General features: G+C 35.5%; 1 protein-coding gene across 4 annotated transcripts; it reads right to left on the bottom strand.

The window, feature by feature from the left end:
- Positions 1 to 1,425: 1,425 nt before the first annotated feature.
- On the bottom strand, positions 1,426 to 5,799 carry LOC116019146 (CLK4-associating serine/arginine rich protein). 4 transcript variants are annotated; one of them, XM_031259267.1, is made up of 13 exons: positions 5,437 to 5,799; positions 4,819 to 4,857; positions 4,589 to 4,737; positions 4,296 to 4,371; positions 3,908 to 4,196; positions 3,723 to 3,832; positions 3,551 to 3,598; positions 3,268 to 3,468; positions 2,903 to 3,004; positions 2,641 to 2,771; positions 2,318 to 2,456; positions 1,823 to 1,990; positions 1,426 to 1,746 (listed from the first exon to the last, which is right to left on the bottom strand). In XM_031259267.1, exons 1-13 carry the CDS (start codon positions 5,631 to 5,633, stop codon positions 1,722 to 1,724), a joined length of 1,674 nt encoding a protein of 557 aa, XP_031115127.1. In that variant the 5' UTR covers positions 5,634 to 5,799; the 3' UTR covers positions 1,426 to 1,721. The 4 variants fall into 4 exon arrangements, 3 of the variants coding, with proteins under 3 accessions (XP_031115127.1, XP_031115126.1, XP_031115128.1); XM_031259266.1 differs by having other exon boundaries at positions 1,823 to 1,993; positions 5,437 to 5,798; XM_031259268.1 differs by having other exon boundaries at positions 1,823 to 1,993; positions 3,268 to 3,462; positions 5,437 to 5,798.
- Between the last annotated feature and the right edge of the window lie 12,576 nt (positions 5,800 to 18,375).

The raw sequence follows: 18,375 nt of genomic DNA, 5'->3' as shown, positions 1-18,375 counted from the left end.
TGAAATCACAAAAGAGAAGGCCCGACTAACTTAGTTGGTCCAATCAATCATAAGTCTTTCTCCAGCGACAGTATGAAACAAATCGAGGAGATTAAGATCCCTTATGTATAGAGTGTACAAGTAGCGTAGAGCGTAAGCTGAGATTTCTAATGTATTTAAAAAATGACAAAAGAGAAAAGAGAATTGAAGCGGATATAAAATTGGGGAGATTAAATTAAAGTGTGAAATGATGAATTAATAGTGACGGCATGCATGCATGTTATGGACAATATTCAAATGAAGCCACTTGACCTATAAAATATATAAATATAGCTCCAACGTAATTATATGAGAGAATCGCATGTGTACTAGAAAACAATTATTTTGCTAGGGTACGACTTATGATTTGCAGAGAGGGAAGGGGAGAGAGAAGACTCTAAGCTCAAAAGATGGCTTAAACTTAAATTAAACTAATCCTAGATAGATTCACCAACCCATGTGCTAATCTATTAATCTTCTTTCAATTAGAATCATATTTATTTAATTGTACGCGATTAAAGATTTAATTCTCATCTCGTACATCTATAAATATTCAATTATGTACAACCTTGATGATATTATTATAATTGGTGTTATAGGTTTACTGATACCTGATATATGTATGTGGGGGGTGGGGTGGGGGGGTACTTGTATTCTTTATACTCATTATTTTATAAATGTAGGAGCAGCCCTATTAGAATATAGAATATTAGGTTAGTAAGACTAATAATGTTGTTTAAGGCCTAGGTAAGTTCGAGAAATGCGGATTACTTTTATTGTTAATTACTAGCTTAGCTTCGATGCCGAGTTATAATTAGTAGCTATTAGGAATATTATGAAAGGGTTTAACCTGTACGAGTAGATAAATAAGAGGACTTATCACTTGATATTGTATTAATATGATCTCTTATGAAAATAATGAATTTTTCTATACCAATTGGAACTACTTCAGATATCATCAGGATCTCATTATACTAGTAATTACTCCTCTTTTTTTTTTTGGTGAAAAGGAAAACATACCGCTACTACTCAAGAGTATGCCCTAGAATGACTGAATAAATAAACTAATTTAGGTTATCAACAGTTAAGCGACTCAAACCAAGAAAGTTAATAGATTTATTGGCGCCGACACCTATACTAATAGCCTGAGTATTATCCAATATAACAAATATACAGGAAATAAAATCACTAAAAAAAAATTCACGAATATTTCGACAAGTAACAATTAATTGGTTGGTGAAGACGTAAGAAGACCGTAATCAATATAAGAAATTTGTACCAAACCTAGTGGCTGTCAATGTCAAGGCTCAGAAGCACATCACATATCACATATGCAGATATAGGTGGAGCCCAATTTTGGAGCGTCAAGGGAACAAATAAAAAGCCATCAGACAAGGGGATGGGGAGTCATTGTAATATTGAAATCTTAATCTTAAAGTTAAATAAGTAGCATAGACTGTGGTAATTGAACTTTTGTTCTGGAAATATATCCATCCTTCTTATGTGCTCCTACACATGATGACTAATTTTGCATACTACACGTAATTTTGCATTCCAGTAGACTACACAACAAAAATACTAGAATAAAACAGAGGTTTTCATGCCATCAACACCTTCCTCGGGAAAAACCTACCTGATGCCAAGATCAAGACTATAGTTTGCACCCCGCGTATGCTCTTTTATTTGCTGCTTTGCTGCAACTACTAATATCTTGACCTTCTTCTAGCCCTGCAATATTTTCAGTCTAATAAGTCAGCTGGCACCAGAGATGTCAAACAGAAAACAGACCTAAAGAAAACTTTACCGAGGTGAACGAGATCGAGAGACAGAACGGGAATGTGAGTGTGAACTGGAGTATGAACGTGAGGGAGACCTTGAGTGTGAGCGAGAGCGTGAGTGGTGTCTTCGGGAACTCCTGCCTCTGCTAGGGCTACGACTGCGACTACGACTGCGACTGCGACTGCGACGGTATCTTCTGCACAAGTGAAAGGAGTAAAAGCCTAAAAACAATAACTAACATTGGCACTGTATAAACAAACTAGATAGTCAAAACCAAGACAGGTAGAAATCATGCCATAACATTAATCAGGTTTGTGCTATGCAAACCATGGTTACTGATGTCAAATGCAGGTGGGTTCTTTTATGTATGGGGAAAATAAGGTCAAAGAAATAGAACAAATAAAAGGGACACTGAACAATATTTAGGACAGCCTAAAGGTAAAATGAACCTTCATTTCTTTTTTTGGAGGTCCCAAATGCAACCTTCACCGTTAAGCTGTTAACTTATTTCATTTACTACCTTGGAGGGGACCGACTGTAACTTCTACTACGGCTTCGATAGCGATGTCGACTTAGTCTATTTGTTTCTGCAAGTTTTTCAAGCCTCAGTTTTTCTTGTTCTCGCTTCTTAGCCATTTCAACAGCTGTATCTTTCTTGACTGCAAAAGGCAAAAGTTGTATTCATAACATATATAGAACCACCACACTCAATTATGTGAAAATCAACTAAGGATGAAGAGAGGGAAGATCCTTAATCTTGTATGTGTGATCACGAATGGCAGCAAATATTAATATTTAATAGATGAAGTGCTTCTCCTCAGATGAACATTAAAATAATTATACTTTGTTTATTCAGTTGTTTGCTCATGATTCGCTTGAGCCTCTCCTGGGGAGTTTCCTTCTTTTCTCCCTGCTGTTTAGAGATACTTGAGCCAGGAGTTGCCTTGCTTAATTTTGCTACAGCTGAGGTTGTGCTGTCAATAGAAATAACAAGCAACAAAAACATGTAAACCAAGGAATACTAATCTACTCATGAAGGAAAAGCATATTAATAGCTGCAAAGATAGCAATCAAGAAAACTTTTAGGCAGATGTAAAAAAAATACCTTGCTGGTGTTTTCTGTAATTTGGCATTCTTTTCCTTGTCAACAGAAACCCCTGATGCAGGATCTACATGAAGAGCTTCAAGAATGCGACCAGACGATGGCCTGCAGAAAACATAAGCATTAGACAAATCTGATATCAATCCAGGTGGCAAGTTGGATGCAACATTATTAAGTCCAATTCATTGAAAATCAAGCTTCAGAACGGAGGTTTCCTTCTCTCTTCCCCCTGGAAGTTATGATAATCCTAATCGTGATATACTAAACCACATTAAGTTTGGATCAGGTAACATAAAGGGTGATAATCTGCAGCAGAGTAAAGACTGTCCAATCTAGCTTTGCAAGAATGAAAGGTCGAGTGCTCCGACCGGTTTAGTGAGTCAGCTTGAGATGGAGGGCTCCGAGGTGGAGAATATCCTTCAAACTTTGGCTCATTATCGTCATCTCCCCCAAACTCAGTTATGTATTCTATCTTTGGAGTCCTGCCCTGCTCAACATCATCATAATGTGTTCCACGAGCATGGCGCCTGGAGTGTGATGGAGACCATGATCGAGACTTTGACCTGGATCTATCAAAATGGGGAAATATTCAGTAAAAATCCAGCCAGAATCCCAATTAAAGGCAGATAAAAAGAGAGTAGAGATGACCACCTTCTAGAGCGTGAGTAAGCTTCATATGTTGGACTTCGTCTTGACTCGCTGCATAATACATGACAAAAAAAAATTTTAATATTAGAACACCTAAATAATGAATTAATCACCACATTCTTATGTTTAAGTAATTTAATCTAGTGAACCCAAAGGGGAAACCCATGACAACTACCGATATGGATCATGATGAGAAAGTCTAGTCCCAGTAAAACGAGCAGCTTCTCTTTCCCTTTCTCTTTCTAACTGTGACGCCTTTCTTCTTTCTTTTCTACTCAGTTTCCTCTGTAAAACACCGAGTGGTTATTAGTACTCCCTAAATATATAAATAATTACAACCAATATTTTCAGCACACTTACAATGGCTGGATCCCCCTTTATAACTTCTTTTTGTCTCCTTTCCTCCTCTTTTGCCTTTTTATCCATGTAAACAAGCCAGCCATATCTCTTCACTCCAAATTCTTTTGCAACAGACTCCATTGCTTCATCGTTGCTATCATCACTATTAAAATCCTCCTCTTCCTCCTCTTCATCATCACCATCTTCCTCAGCATCTGAATAATGAGTCTCATCTTTTATTTCACCATCATAAGAGAAACCCACTTGGGAATAAGATCCCTTGCTTGTTGAAGGCTGTGTTACTTGAGGTCTATCATATATTTATAATAACAAACAAGAAAAAAAGATTTCAGTTAAATAACATTTTTCATAAAATGAGACATAAAATTAAAAGGTGTCACTGCAAAACCTGTCTGCACCAAATAGAGCAGCAGTCTTAGCCTCCATCTCTTGGTTTACATGTTGCAACCCCTCTTCATCATTAACTGTAAAGTGATAATTTCAGCTTTTGCAGTGGTTCATGGAGAGAAAATTCCAAACAAAGATGCATGGTTACTGTTCTCTCTAAACTCTAAAGGAAGATGCATGTTATGGATTGTTTTTTGAATGTCATGTAGGTGATGACTCATTAAGCAAAACATAGGTAATTCATCATTCAAGAGTAAATGAAAATGGTAGTCAGAAAACCAAACAAGTACCGACATCCTCTACGCCGATGCTTAATTAAGTCCCGATAACGCTCAAAATTAACAAACTCTTCTAGTTCTTCTTCCTCTTCAGTTCTTTGTGGAGCCCGAGAATGTCGGGAACTGGTATCCCGGATGAAATCAAGAAGAGCACGCCCATCAAATCTGTCAAGAGAATAATCCATCAGGAGAATATATCCATGCACCCCATTTCTACATGATTGTAAATTATGGCTCAAGTAGTACCTGTCTATCAGAATATCCTGCTTGCCATTCCAAGGTATCCTAATGCAGAGGATGAAAAAGTAAGATCAAACTATGCCGTAAATTCCAGGCAAGCAAATTGTGGTTAGTTCGAGTAAAATGATTACTACTCCCCAAAAAATTTAAGTAGAAGAATCAAGAATTTCAACACTGCGAGTTAAACAATTTATAAAGAATGAAATGGTGATACCATCCTTGCATAAAGCATTCTCTTGGATGCCACAATTTTCAGAAAATTGGTGGAATATTATCAAGTTCTTATCTAACATTTCCAAATTCCTGTATTTGAGTCCAGCATTCTTTTGACATTTGGACAAATTTCAGTTTCTACTAAATTACGCCAATATTCATCACTTGATTGCAATCTATAACAACAGAAGACAATGTATCCGGTTGATATCAAATGCTCTTGACGTATATACAAATTCCGTAAGGTCATTTTTGCAACCTAGCTACAATTTCAGAACGAAAATTATATTCCTAATTATTGACTCGTGCCAATAGCCCAATACAATTTAGAAGTAAGGATTACGAAAATTTAAAAACAGGCATTTATGGAAACTAAAAGCTGCTATTAGAAAATTTAGCGAGAATTCATACAGTCCCTGCTGATCCTCCGTAGCTTGATAAACAGCATCATCGCGGTGGATGCGACAGCGGGAGCCGATGGCCTGGATGGATTGCTGAGGGTCGCCGCGCCGCTTGGCCAGGTAGATGGCTCGCCGCTGCGCTCTCTTCCGAGCGGCGTCCATCATGTCGTGGACTTTCCTCTCCGACCTCCTTGCTTCGTGCCACATCTTTCCTCAGATTTTTGAATCGTAAAAATTTTCCAGATTTCGTTAGATTTGATGCTTGTATTCGCGAAAGAGAAGCAGAGCAGGGAGATTCATCAATGGAACTCCTGGCAACACCGACCCGAACCCTCCTCTCGGGAGTGATCCTAATAGCTTCTGCTATCAACAGAACACATCCACATTGTGGAAAATTTTGCACGGAATACCTCCTGCGTTTCTTATTCTTGGGCCTGGACCGGCCCATCTAGAAAAATAAAATGGATTCGAACCTATGCTTATTTAGCCCACAGGTCCACCCCGTGCAGTTTCAATCATTATTGTGTGGACCATGGTCCACCCAACTGTGTGAACTATACTATTAAATAATGTACATTCAATACAAAAATAATGTACATTCGGTACAAAAATAATGTACAATGTACATTACTTGTGTACTGAATGTACATTATATAAATTCAGTACACAAATCATGTATATTCAGTATATTAAAAATGTACTTTTTGTTATGGTCCACACAATACTATGTGGACCATAGTCCACACAATAATTTGCCTTGGCAAATTATTCTGTGAACCCCGATGTGGAGTCGTGTCCGAAATACACAATTTACATACCAAATGTTCACAATTTATATATTAAATGTTTACGGTTTGAATTATGAATTCAGTATGTAAATTGTGATGAGTTCACCGGCAAATTATGGTATGGACCTGGGTCCATGTTCACAATTTTATTACTCTATGTTCACAATTTTATAACTCTATGTTCACAATTTTAGATCTCAATATACAAAATTACATTACTCAATATTCACAAATTTTGAACTCTATATTCACAATTTTGTTTTATAGATTCGAAAATTGTGTTAACATAGAGTTATAAAATTGTGAACATGGAGTTATGAAATTGTAAACATAAACCCAGGTCCACCTTATAAGATAGACTCGAGTTCATGGCATAACAACTAGAGTTGACCTTGGTGGACCAAGTCCATGGTATAGCGTACTGTTTTTGGTCTTAAAAATAAGACGTTAAGGACTTAACGTGCAGTAATATCTTTTGTTTTAAAATCTAAGATATGATATAAGTATATAACACATTATATTAGAATAAACATTGTTAAAGTTGATGTTTTTTTTTTTTAAAACTAAACCCACCTCGAAACTAGTTAAATAGGGCGAAATTGACAATGAATATGGTCAATTACTAAAAATATACACATAGAATACATGCAAGAGCAAGTCCAATAGGAATTTTTTGGATGATTTTTTTTTTTAAATTCAAAAATTAGGATGGGATTATTCAATGGTTTTATATATATATATATATATAATATATATATATATATATATGTATATATATATAGACTACTGTTCAAATTAGTCATTATTATATGAGTCCGTGTGCGCAGTTATGGGCCATTTAAATGGTGAGATCAGCGGTGTAGATTAAAGGGAAATTTTTTTTGAATTATCCACTATTAGACCAGATATTTGGGGGTTGTATTTATGGCAGGGGTATTTTAGTGATTTGGGGGATTTTTTACAGTTGTTTTTTATTTTTATTTTTTTTATATTTTTATTCCACAGTAGGGTTGGGTTTCACAAGTGGGTTTCCCTTCGAAAATATCTCGCCGTTTCACCATCTCTCTTCAGCTGTGATTGCCATCCACCTCCTCCATATGCACGTTGAGCCGGTTGCTGCTCCATCTGTCTCCATTGTCGTCGTCGCCGCAATGTCCGGCCGCCCCTTGTTGTAGTCTCGTCGCCGATGTGATGAAGCCGGCCACCCGGTTCGAGGTAAGCCTTTTTGTCCTAAATGCAATATGCAAATATATATGTAATTTCATTCAAAATTGACTAATATTTACTTTTCTGACATAACGACATAAATGTAAAATGTGTGAAAATTTTTTCCATTAAAATAATAAAATTCTAATATTCTTAATAATTAATTTTTTTCCAAAGCGATATTCTATAAATGGGGCCTTGCCAACTTCATTACAATCTGTTAGGAATATAGTGTAATTGTTTTGATGAACCAAATATGTATTTTAGACCCCTCAATTTTATTTTGAGTCTAGCAACATTTTATGTCCAAAGTCAAAGCCTAGTCAAAATTAGCAACGACGGTTTGAAATTTACAATAGAGTATAAAATTATTTTATACTTGTAAGTCGTTTGCTTCCACTAAATAAAAATAGAAGAAGTGGAAAAATGATCGAGCACCGGAATTATCTTCGACGCTAAAGGTCACGAGTTCAAGCCTCGGATTAATTCTTTTGAAAGAATTTATTAAGGAAGAGGATGACTAGCACAAGTCAAAATTGAAGAAGTCAAAATTGAATGAGTTCTCTCACAAATCAATTTTAAGGAAGAGGTTGACAACTCAATCACGATGACCTCAATCAATTGAAATAAAGATGAGACTCGAATCAATTTAGTCAGGATGACATTGAAATCGAGAGGCTGACACTGAAGAGGATGAGGTTGACATTGCAAAATTGAAGAGGATGACTGAAGAGGATGAGGTTGACATTGCAAAATTGAAGAGGATGACGAGAGGCTGACATTGAAGAGGAGCAAAATTGAAGAGGATGACGAGAGGCTGACATTGAAGAGGATGAGGTTGACATTGCAAAATTGAAGAGGATGACATTAAATCGAGAAGAGGAGGCTCAGACTCGAATCAATTTAGTCAGGATGACATTGAAATCGAGAGGCTGACATTGAAGAGGATGAGGTTGACATTGCAAAATTGAAGAGGATGACGAGAGGCTGACATTGAAGAGGATGAGGTTGACATTGCAAAATTGAAGAGGATGACGAGAGGCTGACATTGAAGAGGAGCAAAATTGAAGAGGATGACGAGAGGCTGACATTGAAGAGGATGAGGTTGACATTGCAAAATTGAAGAGGATGACATTAAATCGAGAAGAGGAGGCTGACATTGAAGAGGATGAGGTTGACATTGAGAAGAGGAGGACTTCAATCAATTAATCAAGAAGAGGCTGACTTTCTAGAAATAGAAAGAAAATCAATATGAGGATGACCTCAATTCCAAATCAGGATGAGTACGACTTCCAAATTAGGAAACAGGATGACCTCAATCCAATTTAGGATGAGGATGACTTCTGAATCTGGAAAGAAAATGAATGCACCAGCAAGAAGAAATTCAAAAGAGGTAAATCAAATACTTTATACTTGGAGCTGATTTAACTTAGAGGTAAATCAAATACTTTATACTTGGAGCTGATTTAACTTACAGGTAAATCAAATACTTTATACTTGGAGCTGATTTAACTTACGAAAAAGTCAAGGATTTTTTCGGTGGAAATTATTTATAGCTCAAGCAAGAGTCACAGAGTGAATTATTGAAAAGAAGTGTTTGACTTGTCAAAATCAAAAGTGAACAAGTCAAATGTTCACACTACTAGAAGGTGCAAGAAGTCAAAATTGGATGCTACAATTTACAAGGCCCATACTTGTCAGATTGTTGAAGACTTTTTGAAGGGATAAGCAAGCAAAATTCAAATTCATCTGACAGTTTTGAAGGGATAAGCAAGCAAAATTCAAATTCATCTGACAGAGCCTACCAAAGACATTTAAAAAATTCAAATTCATCTGACAGAGCCTACCAAAGACATTTAATGATACAGAATTCATCTGACAGAGCCTACCAAAGACATTTAATGATACAGATCAAGCTAGAAGAGCTATCAAATCAAGTGAACGTTCAAGTTTGAATTTTCACAATGGGCATATAACTTTTTCAAGTTATAAAAGGAGACAGACTTGAGGATGAAGACATGAACTTGCGGATCATTTTTATGAGATAAAATACGAAGTACTGCAAAACACAAAAATAGCAAGTTTTTGAGCTACTAACGTGAAAATACAAGTCTGAGAAGAGAGAAGAAAAATATTTTCTTTGTGAAACCCATTTCTACTGTGTGTAGAAAATTGAGTGTAGCTTTGTGCGAGACACTCGGGAGGACTAAGTGTAGCTTTGTGCGAGACACTTGGTTGTAGGAGCGTAGCTGGGTGCGAGACGCTCGGGAACGTAGCTTTGTGCGAGACGTTCGAGTTGGAGTGTAGCTTTGTGCAAAACACTCGGAGAAGTGCTTGTGTAGCACTTGGAGTTTCACTATTGTATCTGGGTGATTGAAGATAGTGGAAACCTTCATTGGAGTTTAAGGAAGAAGTGGAGTAGGAGAATTACACCATCTCCGAACCACTATAAATCTCTCTGTCTCTTTACTTTACTTGCAGTAGCTTTACTTTTTGCAAACTGATCTGAGCTAACCCATTTACTATTCGTTGCATATTTATCCTATCATCTGGGTTTGTGTGAAAGCTCTTTTGCATGCAAGATATATTCTTATCCTGACACATCTTTTATCTTGCTACATATTTCACAACCCACTCCATACGTGTAATTCAATTTACACATCTGGGTTTGCATGATCCCACGTATGCATGTGCACCAAACTTCATACACTTATTATTTGACATATTCTAAGTGTTTCTAACGTATTGCATGCAGATTATCTCTTCGTTTTTACGCTGATTATTTTATAGCACTTTACCGTATCGTTATTTCCGCTGTGCAATTCAAGTTGAATTTATTCACTTGAATTATCTCTGTTAAAGTGTTATAATATTTTGAATTGTTTGAAAAGTCTATTCACCCCCCCCCCTCTAGACTTTTCCCACCCTATCGGGACCAACACAATCAAACAAGTACGAGAATTTTTCAAAATTTTTCCTTTTACAATCAAACAAGTACGAGAATTTTTCAAAATTTTTCCTTTTGTAATCAAACAAGTACGAGAATTTTTCAAAATTTTTCCTTTTGTAAATGTAAAATTTTGGTGGGGCTCATTAAATGTTTGTTTCGTGCACCTATCGTGCGAGCACTTAAATGTTTGTTTTTATTTTTAAATGTTAAATTTTAAATGTAAAATGTGTGAAAATTTTTTCCATTAAAATAATAAAATTCTAATATTCTTAATAATTAATTTTTTTCCAATGCGATATTCTATAAATGGGGCCTTGCCAACTTCATTACAATCAAACAAGTACGAGAATTCCAAAATTTTTCCTTTTGTAAATGTAAAATTTTGGTGGGGCTCATTAAATGTTTGTTTCGTGCACTTATCGTGCGAGCACTTAAATGTTTGTTTTTATTTTTAAATGTTAATTTTTAAATGTAAAATGTGTGAAAATTTTTTCCATTAAAATAATAAAATTCTAATATTCTTAATAATTAATTTTTTTCCAATGCAATATTCTATAAATGGGGCCTTGCCAACTTCATTACAATCAAACAAGTACGAGAATTTTTCAAAATTTTTCCTTTTACAATCAAACAAGTACGAGAATTTTTCAAAATTTTTCCTTTTGTAATCAAACAAGTACGAGAATTTTTCAAAATTTTTCCTTTTGTAAATGTAAAATTTTGGTGGGGCTCATTAAATGTTTGTTTCGTGCACCTATCGTGCTCAGCTGAGCACTTAAATATTTGTTTTTATTTTTTAAATGTTAAGTTTTAAATGTAAAATGTGTGAAATTTTTTTCCATTAAAATAATAAAATTCTAATATTCTTAATAATTAATTTTTTTCCAAAGCGATATTCTATAAATGGGGTCTTGCCAACTTCATTACAATCAAACAAGTACGAGAATTTTTCAAAATTTTTCCTTTTGTAAATGTAAAATTTTGGTGGGCTCATTAAATGTTTGTTTCGTGCACCTATCGTGCTCAGCTGAGCACTTAAATGTTTGTTTTTATTTTTAAATGTTAAATTTTTTATTAAAAAAATTATCTTTTCTCTTCCCTCTCTTTCCTACTTGTCGCTAAAAAAAATCATCCAAAAAATTCAACTCTTTGAAATATTGCCCTAAGTAACCTAAATCCATATAGAAGTTACATCAACTATGATTGGTTTAATTTATTACCTTTTACTTTAGTTTAATTTTTTTTTCTAAAGAGTTTTGTTAGAGGTTTTTTTTTTCAATTAAGGTGCAAATTTGTAATTGCGCCATTAGACTTAATTATGCGCTTATTAATATCATTTTTGAGACACGTATATGTTGTTCAAAGATATTGCTGCTACATGTACATAGGTTCGATTTTACAATTTCATATTTAAAATTTCAAGCTCTTTTTAATTGAGTCAAGACAATTTAATCCCCATGCATATAGGTCAAATGGAATAAAAGTAAACATATAAAATATATATGATGAGATTTCTATTAAAGAGTGGCTTTAAATTATAATAATGTACACATGTTACACATGTATTCTACAAATAAAATATATATGAATAAATGCGATTGTAAAAATTTAAAAAGAAAAAAAAAAGGTGAACTATTACATCAACAGTCAATATTGAGGGTCTTTACAATTAACAGAGAAATGGAATGAAAAGTAAATAATTAATTAAGGAATTAAAGTATAGAAGACTGCTTTGTCCATTAGAGGGAACCGCGGGTGTACTTTAATTGTTTGTTGAACACGATGAAAGCAATGCAAATGGGAGGATTAAAGTATGATCAGGATTTGCTGCCGCTTGAAGCATTTTATAATTGAATTAACAATAGTAATTAAAGGCCAGACCAATGTCATACCTGTAGGCTATAGCAATTGAAGCTAGGAGCCTAGGATTGATTATTAAGCAAAACCAACAGGATAGTGGGTATAAGTGGATTACTCGAAAATATTGGGTGTTGTATGAAAAAAACAATAATAATATCATTTTCGATCTTTTATATATATATACACACACACACACTAACTAGTTTTTTTATGTGCGATGCGCAAAAAATAGGGGTCAAATATTAATATTTTATTAAAATTTTAAATTTATTTAGATTTTAGATATTTAAATTATTGTAAATAATAATAATAATGTAAAATATTTTTATAAATTTTATATTTATATTTTAGAAAATAACTAACATATAACTCCAATATATATAATGTGTATATATTATTATTACTGAAGAAAATAAGAAAATATATAGTGGACCTCATAGTCATGACTCATGAGGTCTACCCTAAGCTCCGAGCTCAACTTGCGGATGTTCGAGGTCACCCTGATGCTCATAGGCATGAGCGTTTGTGCATTCAAACTTCTGCAAGCTGATCTAGCACCTCACGGGCTTGAGGTCAACCATGAAGACCATAAATAACTTTCTAATTTCTGGCCTCACATTGACACTCATGAGCTCAGGGTTCAAAGAAATGCCCACACCTTTCACGTGATGCTCGCGATTGAGAATGCGACCGTGAGTGTTGTATGGCTTCTCCTTTGCTCTGTTCAGCCATTCAACTTGCGTTGTACCCTAATGCCTTCATTTTTGTGTTGCATCGCCTCCTTTTCACCTGCAAAATGCTTTATTCATTGTCTATTCTCGTATTTGCCTAATCATCCTTACCCACAACAACAAAAAGGTCAATTAGGAGCGATTTTCATCTCAACCTCATTAAGATACACTCAAAGTGAGTTTAAATGATGTGCACCGCCAAGCCAAAATATTGCTTATCAAGGTTTTTTGCCTATGGGCAATGTGATTTGGTTGTTTGGTTGGTGGGCAATTGAGGTCTTCCGATTTTCTTGCGAGGTGTGGCAGACTAGTGAGAAGTGTGGGGGTCGACAAGGGTACGCAGGTGGTTGTGGTTTGCCAGGCATCCAGGTCCACTAGTCTTAACTCATTACTGGGAGAGGAGGTAAGGGGTGGGGGGGGGGGGGGGTTCAAGACATCATCATTAGCTCTTCCATCTTATGACTTATTCGCCTATTGTGTTATTGGTCGTAAGCTAGTCTAGCTTATTGGTTGGCAACTTTCAACTAGCTTCTCAATGAGTCATTGGTCCGTAAGTTGGGTCATTTTTGTCTATATTACTTCATTATTTTATTTATTCTATTTGTAGACACTTAGGCCTTCCTCAATAGTTAAACTTTGGTGTGATTTTTGAGAAGTTATTGTAAGTGTGGTTCGGAAAGAGAAAATGGTGGTGGATAAAAAAATAAAAGAGAAAAACAAAACAAAAAACTGAAAGAAAAAAAAAAAGATAAATATGCGCCCAGGCGGACGCGTGCAGTGGCGCAACACCCTTTTTCAGTGGGGCCCACCCTAACCTGCAAAAAACTCTAATTTGCAGGAGAAAGAGCCCCCCCAAAAAAATCCCTTCCCATTTGTTAAAAATTCAAAGCATTGGGTTTTACTGTTCCAAATCCAACCTAAACACACTATTGGAGAAGGCCTTACAATATTTTAAAGATTTGGACCCTTTTACTATTATGTTATGGTTTACTATTTTTTTAGACCAATTTTCTTATATCAACTTAAGTTTATAGTGAGTCCGGTCTATTAAAAATCATTATATATATGTGTGGACAAATCGAATTTTAGCCCACTTGACCTCAAGGTTATGCAATGGATTTTGGACTTTTTCATTTGCCACGGTTGCTTCTAAAATATAAATAAATCAATTAAAATGTAGGTTTTATTGTAGGCTAGCTTGGTTGGCCAATCTCCTTAACTTGTACGCCCATCTCATGGACTAAAAGTTGATCGAGTTGGTATATGAAGACCACAACAATATAATATACTTTTTTTTTTAGTACTACTGACTCGAAGCACAATGAGTCAACAGTTGCCTCGAACCCACTCTCATCATTCATGTGGGAGTGTTAACCGGGACATCAGATGCCACTAGACTACAAGGTCATTAGCCAATATAATATACTTTGATTACTCCAAAAAAGAAAAAAAAATGCTAGAACGGCAATGAAGGAAATCTCTAGAATTTCACTGTACTGTACAAATAAAGTACCGAATTCCAACATGCAATTATTCCCACAGTCCCGTCAAGGTGAAGCATGGAAATTAGAAAGCGTTAGGTGAGAGATCCAAACAATAACGAGAATTAATTAATAATAACGTAGAAAAATGCTGGTTCGTAAACTAGTTTTTTCAACCAACGAGAAAAAAAAATTATTAGTAATGAAATCCACGCGTCGGAAGCTTCCCATAAAGAGCTGTCCGCTTCCGCACTTGTGCCCAGTAATGGAATGCGGATTGGAATTTGGAAAGCAAGACAGCAAAATAAATGGAAGAGGCGGTGACTAAACGACGAAGCCATGTTCCGCATCAACCCTGTACTTGTACTTATCCCTTTCACACCATATTATACTAGATTGAGTTTATTTTTATTTTTTATTTTTTTAAACCAAACTGAAATATCATTAAATCAAAATCTGAATACTAGATTTAGTTATATTACATGGATTATATTCTCAAATTTTACTTTCTAAATTTTTTATTAATGTGGTAAGTATTAATAATATACTTTTTCACGTAAATTTTAATACAAGTATCTACATTAAGATTTTGTGTGTAGAGTATAAAATAGGGGTACATATACTATTTTCCTACTAGATTAATAACTTCTCACTTTTAAACATTGCCCTCCTTAAACAGACAAATGAATGAATAGAAGAACAAAAGATATAAGATACGAAACACATGATGTCAAATATTTATAAATATTAATTAGTTCCTAATTTTTAAAAATACTTTTAGAATTTTCAAAAATTAATTAAAATGTTTATGAACTTTTCATAAATTGTGGAAGCTAAGGAACATAAAAACACTCATCTTTTGAGAGTTTTCCTGCATCCCTCATCCTTCCTAAAAAAAAATAAGGCAAAAATTATTATGAAACCGTCTCACAGATTGTATCCATGAAACGAACCATGTCAAGATGAAAATTTAATATTTATACAAAAAAATGTAATACTAATAACGAATAGCGCGTTTGTTACTTAGCTTAAAACATAATACTTTTAAAATATGTAATATTTTTACACTAAAAATACTTTTTAAATTCAAAATATTACATTTTTTTCAAAATATTATGCTTTCCTTTATATGTAACAAACACGTTAATCTTTATTAGTATTATTATTACATTTTCATCTTGACCCAATCCATCTCACACATCATTTTACAAAAGAGTCAATCTACAAATAAAAGTCTGCTAAATTTGTTTCGTGTTTGATGGATAATGAATACCGTGTTAGGATAAAATATTACGGAGGAGTAGTTATAATTAGAGATGATAACTATATGTCAAAAAATGTTATTTATCTGCATTTATGTGACACCAAGTGTGCTTATAGAAAAATAATAATAATAATAATAATAATAATAATAATAATAATAATAATAATAATAATAATAATAATAATAATAATAGTAAAATGACAGTCATATTGAGATGTTAATGTTCTACGTGTTTATTATACTTTTCCAATATTCATTTCTTGTTTTTAAATTGGAAAAAAATGAATAACATATTTTATGTTTTCGTTTTCATTTATTTAAAAAATAGAGAATTTATATGCTTAATAAACACATTATAAATTTAGTGTGAGGCCCCGTATTTACGCATGTAGTTGTAATATGTGACAAGGATTCAACTTATCATTGAAGGTATAGCTTTGAATATGGTCTCATTTAATTGATTGCCAGATATCTTATAACTCCAACAGTATTATAAACCTTTTTTTTTTTTTGGTCAAAACAAATGATGTCAAATGTGTTTTCAATTCTTCAACATAGACTGATATAACAATAATATCAATTTTTTCCCTATTAAAACATTTAAGAAAATCTCAAAATAACTATTAAAAAAGTAATAAATAAAAAAGAGTTTTGAAATAAAACTCGTGAAAAAACAAATAAAATATTTAAGAAAATTCCATTTGTAAAATTCGTACAATATATTAATTGAATAATTATTGCACTTTATTATTATTATTATTACTATTGTTATTATTATTATTATTATTATTATTATTATTATTATTATTATTATTATTATTATTATTATTTATTTTTGATGTCACATGAAAATTCATTCCGATTGGATTAATATTTGATGCACTGCCGATGTATAAATGCTATACACCGGCGGTGAAGGAAATGATGCCACATCATTAAAATCCAAAGTCAATATTAATCGAGTCTAACGGTAATAATGTGTTACCGGTATGTATTTGAGTATTATTGAGTATTTGAATAGCGTTGAGTACAGTGTTTCAGTACAATGCTCAGTATACAATTGAGTTCAGTGTGTGTTTTGTCTCGTAAGAAGTGTCGTCCCTCACTATGTGGTCGTGAGTCTTTTTATCCCTTTCAGCTTAGTAACGGAGCATTAATGAGGAGTTGAACGTTGGACATGAATGCTGAGGAGTTGAATGTTGGGCATCAATGCCTGAGGAGCTGAATACTGAGGATCATCAATGCTGAGGAGCTGAACGTTGGTCATCAATGCTGAGGAGTTGGACCGTTGCGCATTGATACTAAGGAGTGAGGTGTCTTGGGTAGTAGGTCATGCCAATGGTTCCAGGTCGGGTACCCAATTACCCTGTCACCAGCCCCCCACTCCCTAGCTGGCGAGAATGGTTGAGGTAGCTAGGGAGTAGTAGCTTGGCACTTGTGCTGAAAATTTGGTATGTTGCCGTTTGAGCATTGATGCTGAGCTGCTGATGGTTTTTTGTTTTCTTTAGTTGCGTCCTCGGCACGAGGCCAGGTTTGGCGTGACCTCGGCGTTGGCCGAGGTCATGGGTCCTCGGCACGAGGCCAGGTCTAGCGTGACCTCGGCGCTGTGCCGAGGTCACGATGGACGTGACGGGCGTGACCTCGGCGCTGGGCCGAGGTCACGGTTTTGGACGTGACCTCGACCAGTGCCGAGGTCACGATGGTGGGCATGACCTTGGCGCTGGGCCGAGGTCACGGTTTTGGTTTTTTTTTTTTTTTTTTTTTTTTTTTTTTTTTTTTTTTTTTTTTTTTTTGCTCAGGGCTCTTGCGTGAGTTCACTTCGACCATCCGTAGGTTCGGTCAAAGGTCAGCTCTCCCGTTAGGTAGCTAGCGAGATCGGATCTCGTGCCGGCCCTAAGGGACTAGAGTGTGGTGTTTTCGTAGCAAAGCCTTAAGCTTTACCAAGAAAACACACTCCGAGGTCAACTCTCCCGTCAGGTAGCTAGCGAGATCAGATCTCGTGCTGGCCTTAAGGGATTAGAGTGTGGTGTTTTTTGAATCCAAGCCTTGGCTGGGCTCAGAAAAACACTCTCCGTTAGGTAGCTAGCGAGATCGGATCTCGTGCCGGCCCTAAGGGATTAGAGCTTAGATTTTTTATTATTATTTTTTTTTTACAAAATTGATCAGGCAGACCATGACCAACTACTGAGTCCTTTTGCTTATGAGGTGAACGCACAAGTGAATGAGGTAGATGTACAAGTGCAGGAGGCGGATGCACCAGTGGACTTGAGGAGACGGATGCACCAGTGGAGGATGCAAGTGCACAAGTGCAGGAGGCGGATGCACAAGTGGAGGAAGCAAACGCACTTGAGGAGCAGCGCCACTTGATGAGGTGACGCTGCTTGAGGTGGTGACTCCGCTCGAGCAGGTGACGCTGCTCGAGGTGGTGACGTTGTTTGAGGTGGTGATGCTGTTTGAGGTGGTGACACTGCTCGTGGAGGTGACGCCACTTGAGAGGTGATACACTTGATGAGGTGACGCTGCGTGAGGAGCAGCGCCACTTGATGAGGTGACACCAGTTTGATGAGGTGACACCCGCTTGATGAGGTGACGCACCAGCTTGATGATGAGACACCCCACGCAGCGCCACTTGCGAGGTGACGCACCAGCTTGGATGGGTGACACCCGCC

Source organism: Ipomoea triloba, chromosome 5, assembly GCF_003576645.1.
Source record: "Ipomoea triloba cultivar NCNSP0323 chromosome 5, ASM357664v1".
Lineage (NCBI taxonomy): Eukaryota > Viridiplantae > Streptophyta > Magnoliopsida > Solanales > Convolvulaceae > Ipomoea > Ipomoea triloba.
The sequence above is the reverse complement of the archived record's forward strand: the minus strand, read 5'-3'. Positions and strand labels throughout refer to the sequence as shown.

Excerpts from the sequence above, each read along its gene's own strand:
- LOC116019146 (XM_031259266.1), bottom strand. The coding sequence starts at position 5,633 with ATGTGGCACGAAGCAAGGAGGTCGGAGAGGAAAGTCCACGACATGATG. Across the intron at positions 4,197-4,295 it reads GCTCTATTTGGTGCAGACAG|ACCTCAAGTAACACAGCCTT; the intron begins GTTTTGCAGTGA and ends AATATATGATAG. Across the intron at positions 1,994-2,317 it reads TACAGTCGGTCCCCTCCAAG|AAGATACCGTCGCAGTCGCA; the intron begins GTAGTAAATGAA and ends TCACTTGTGCAG.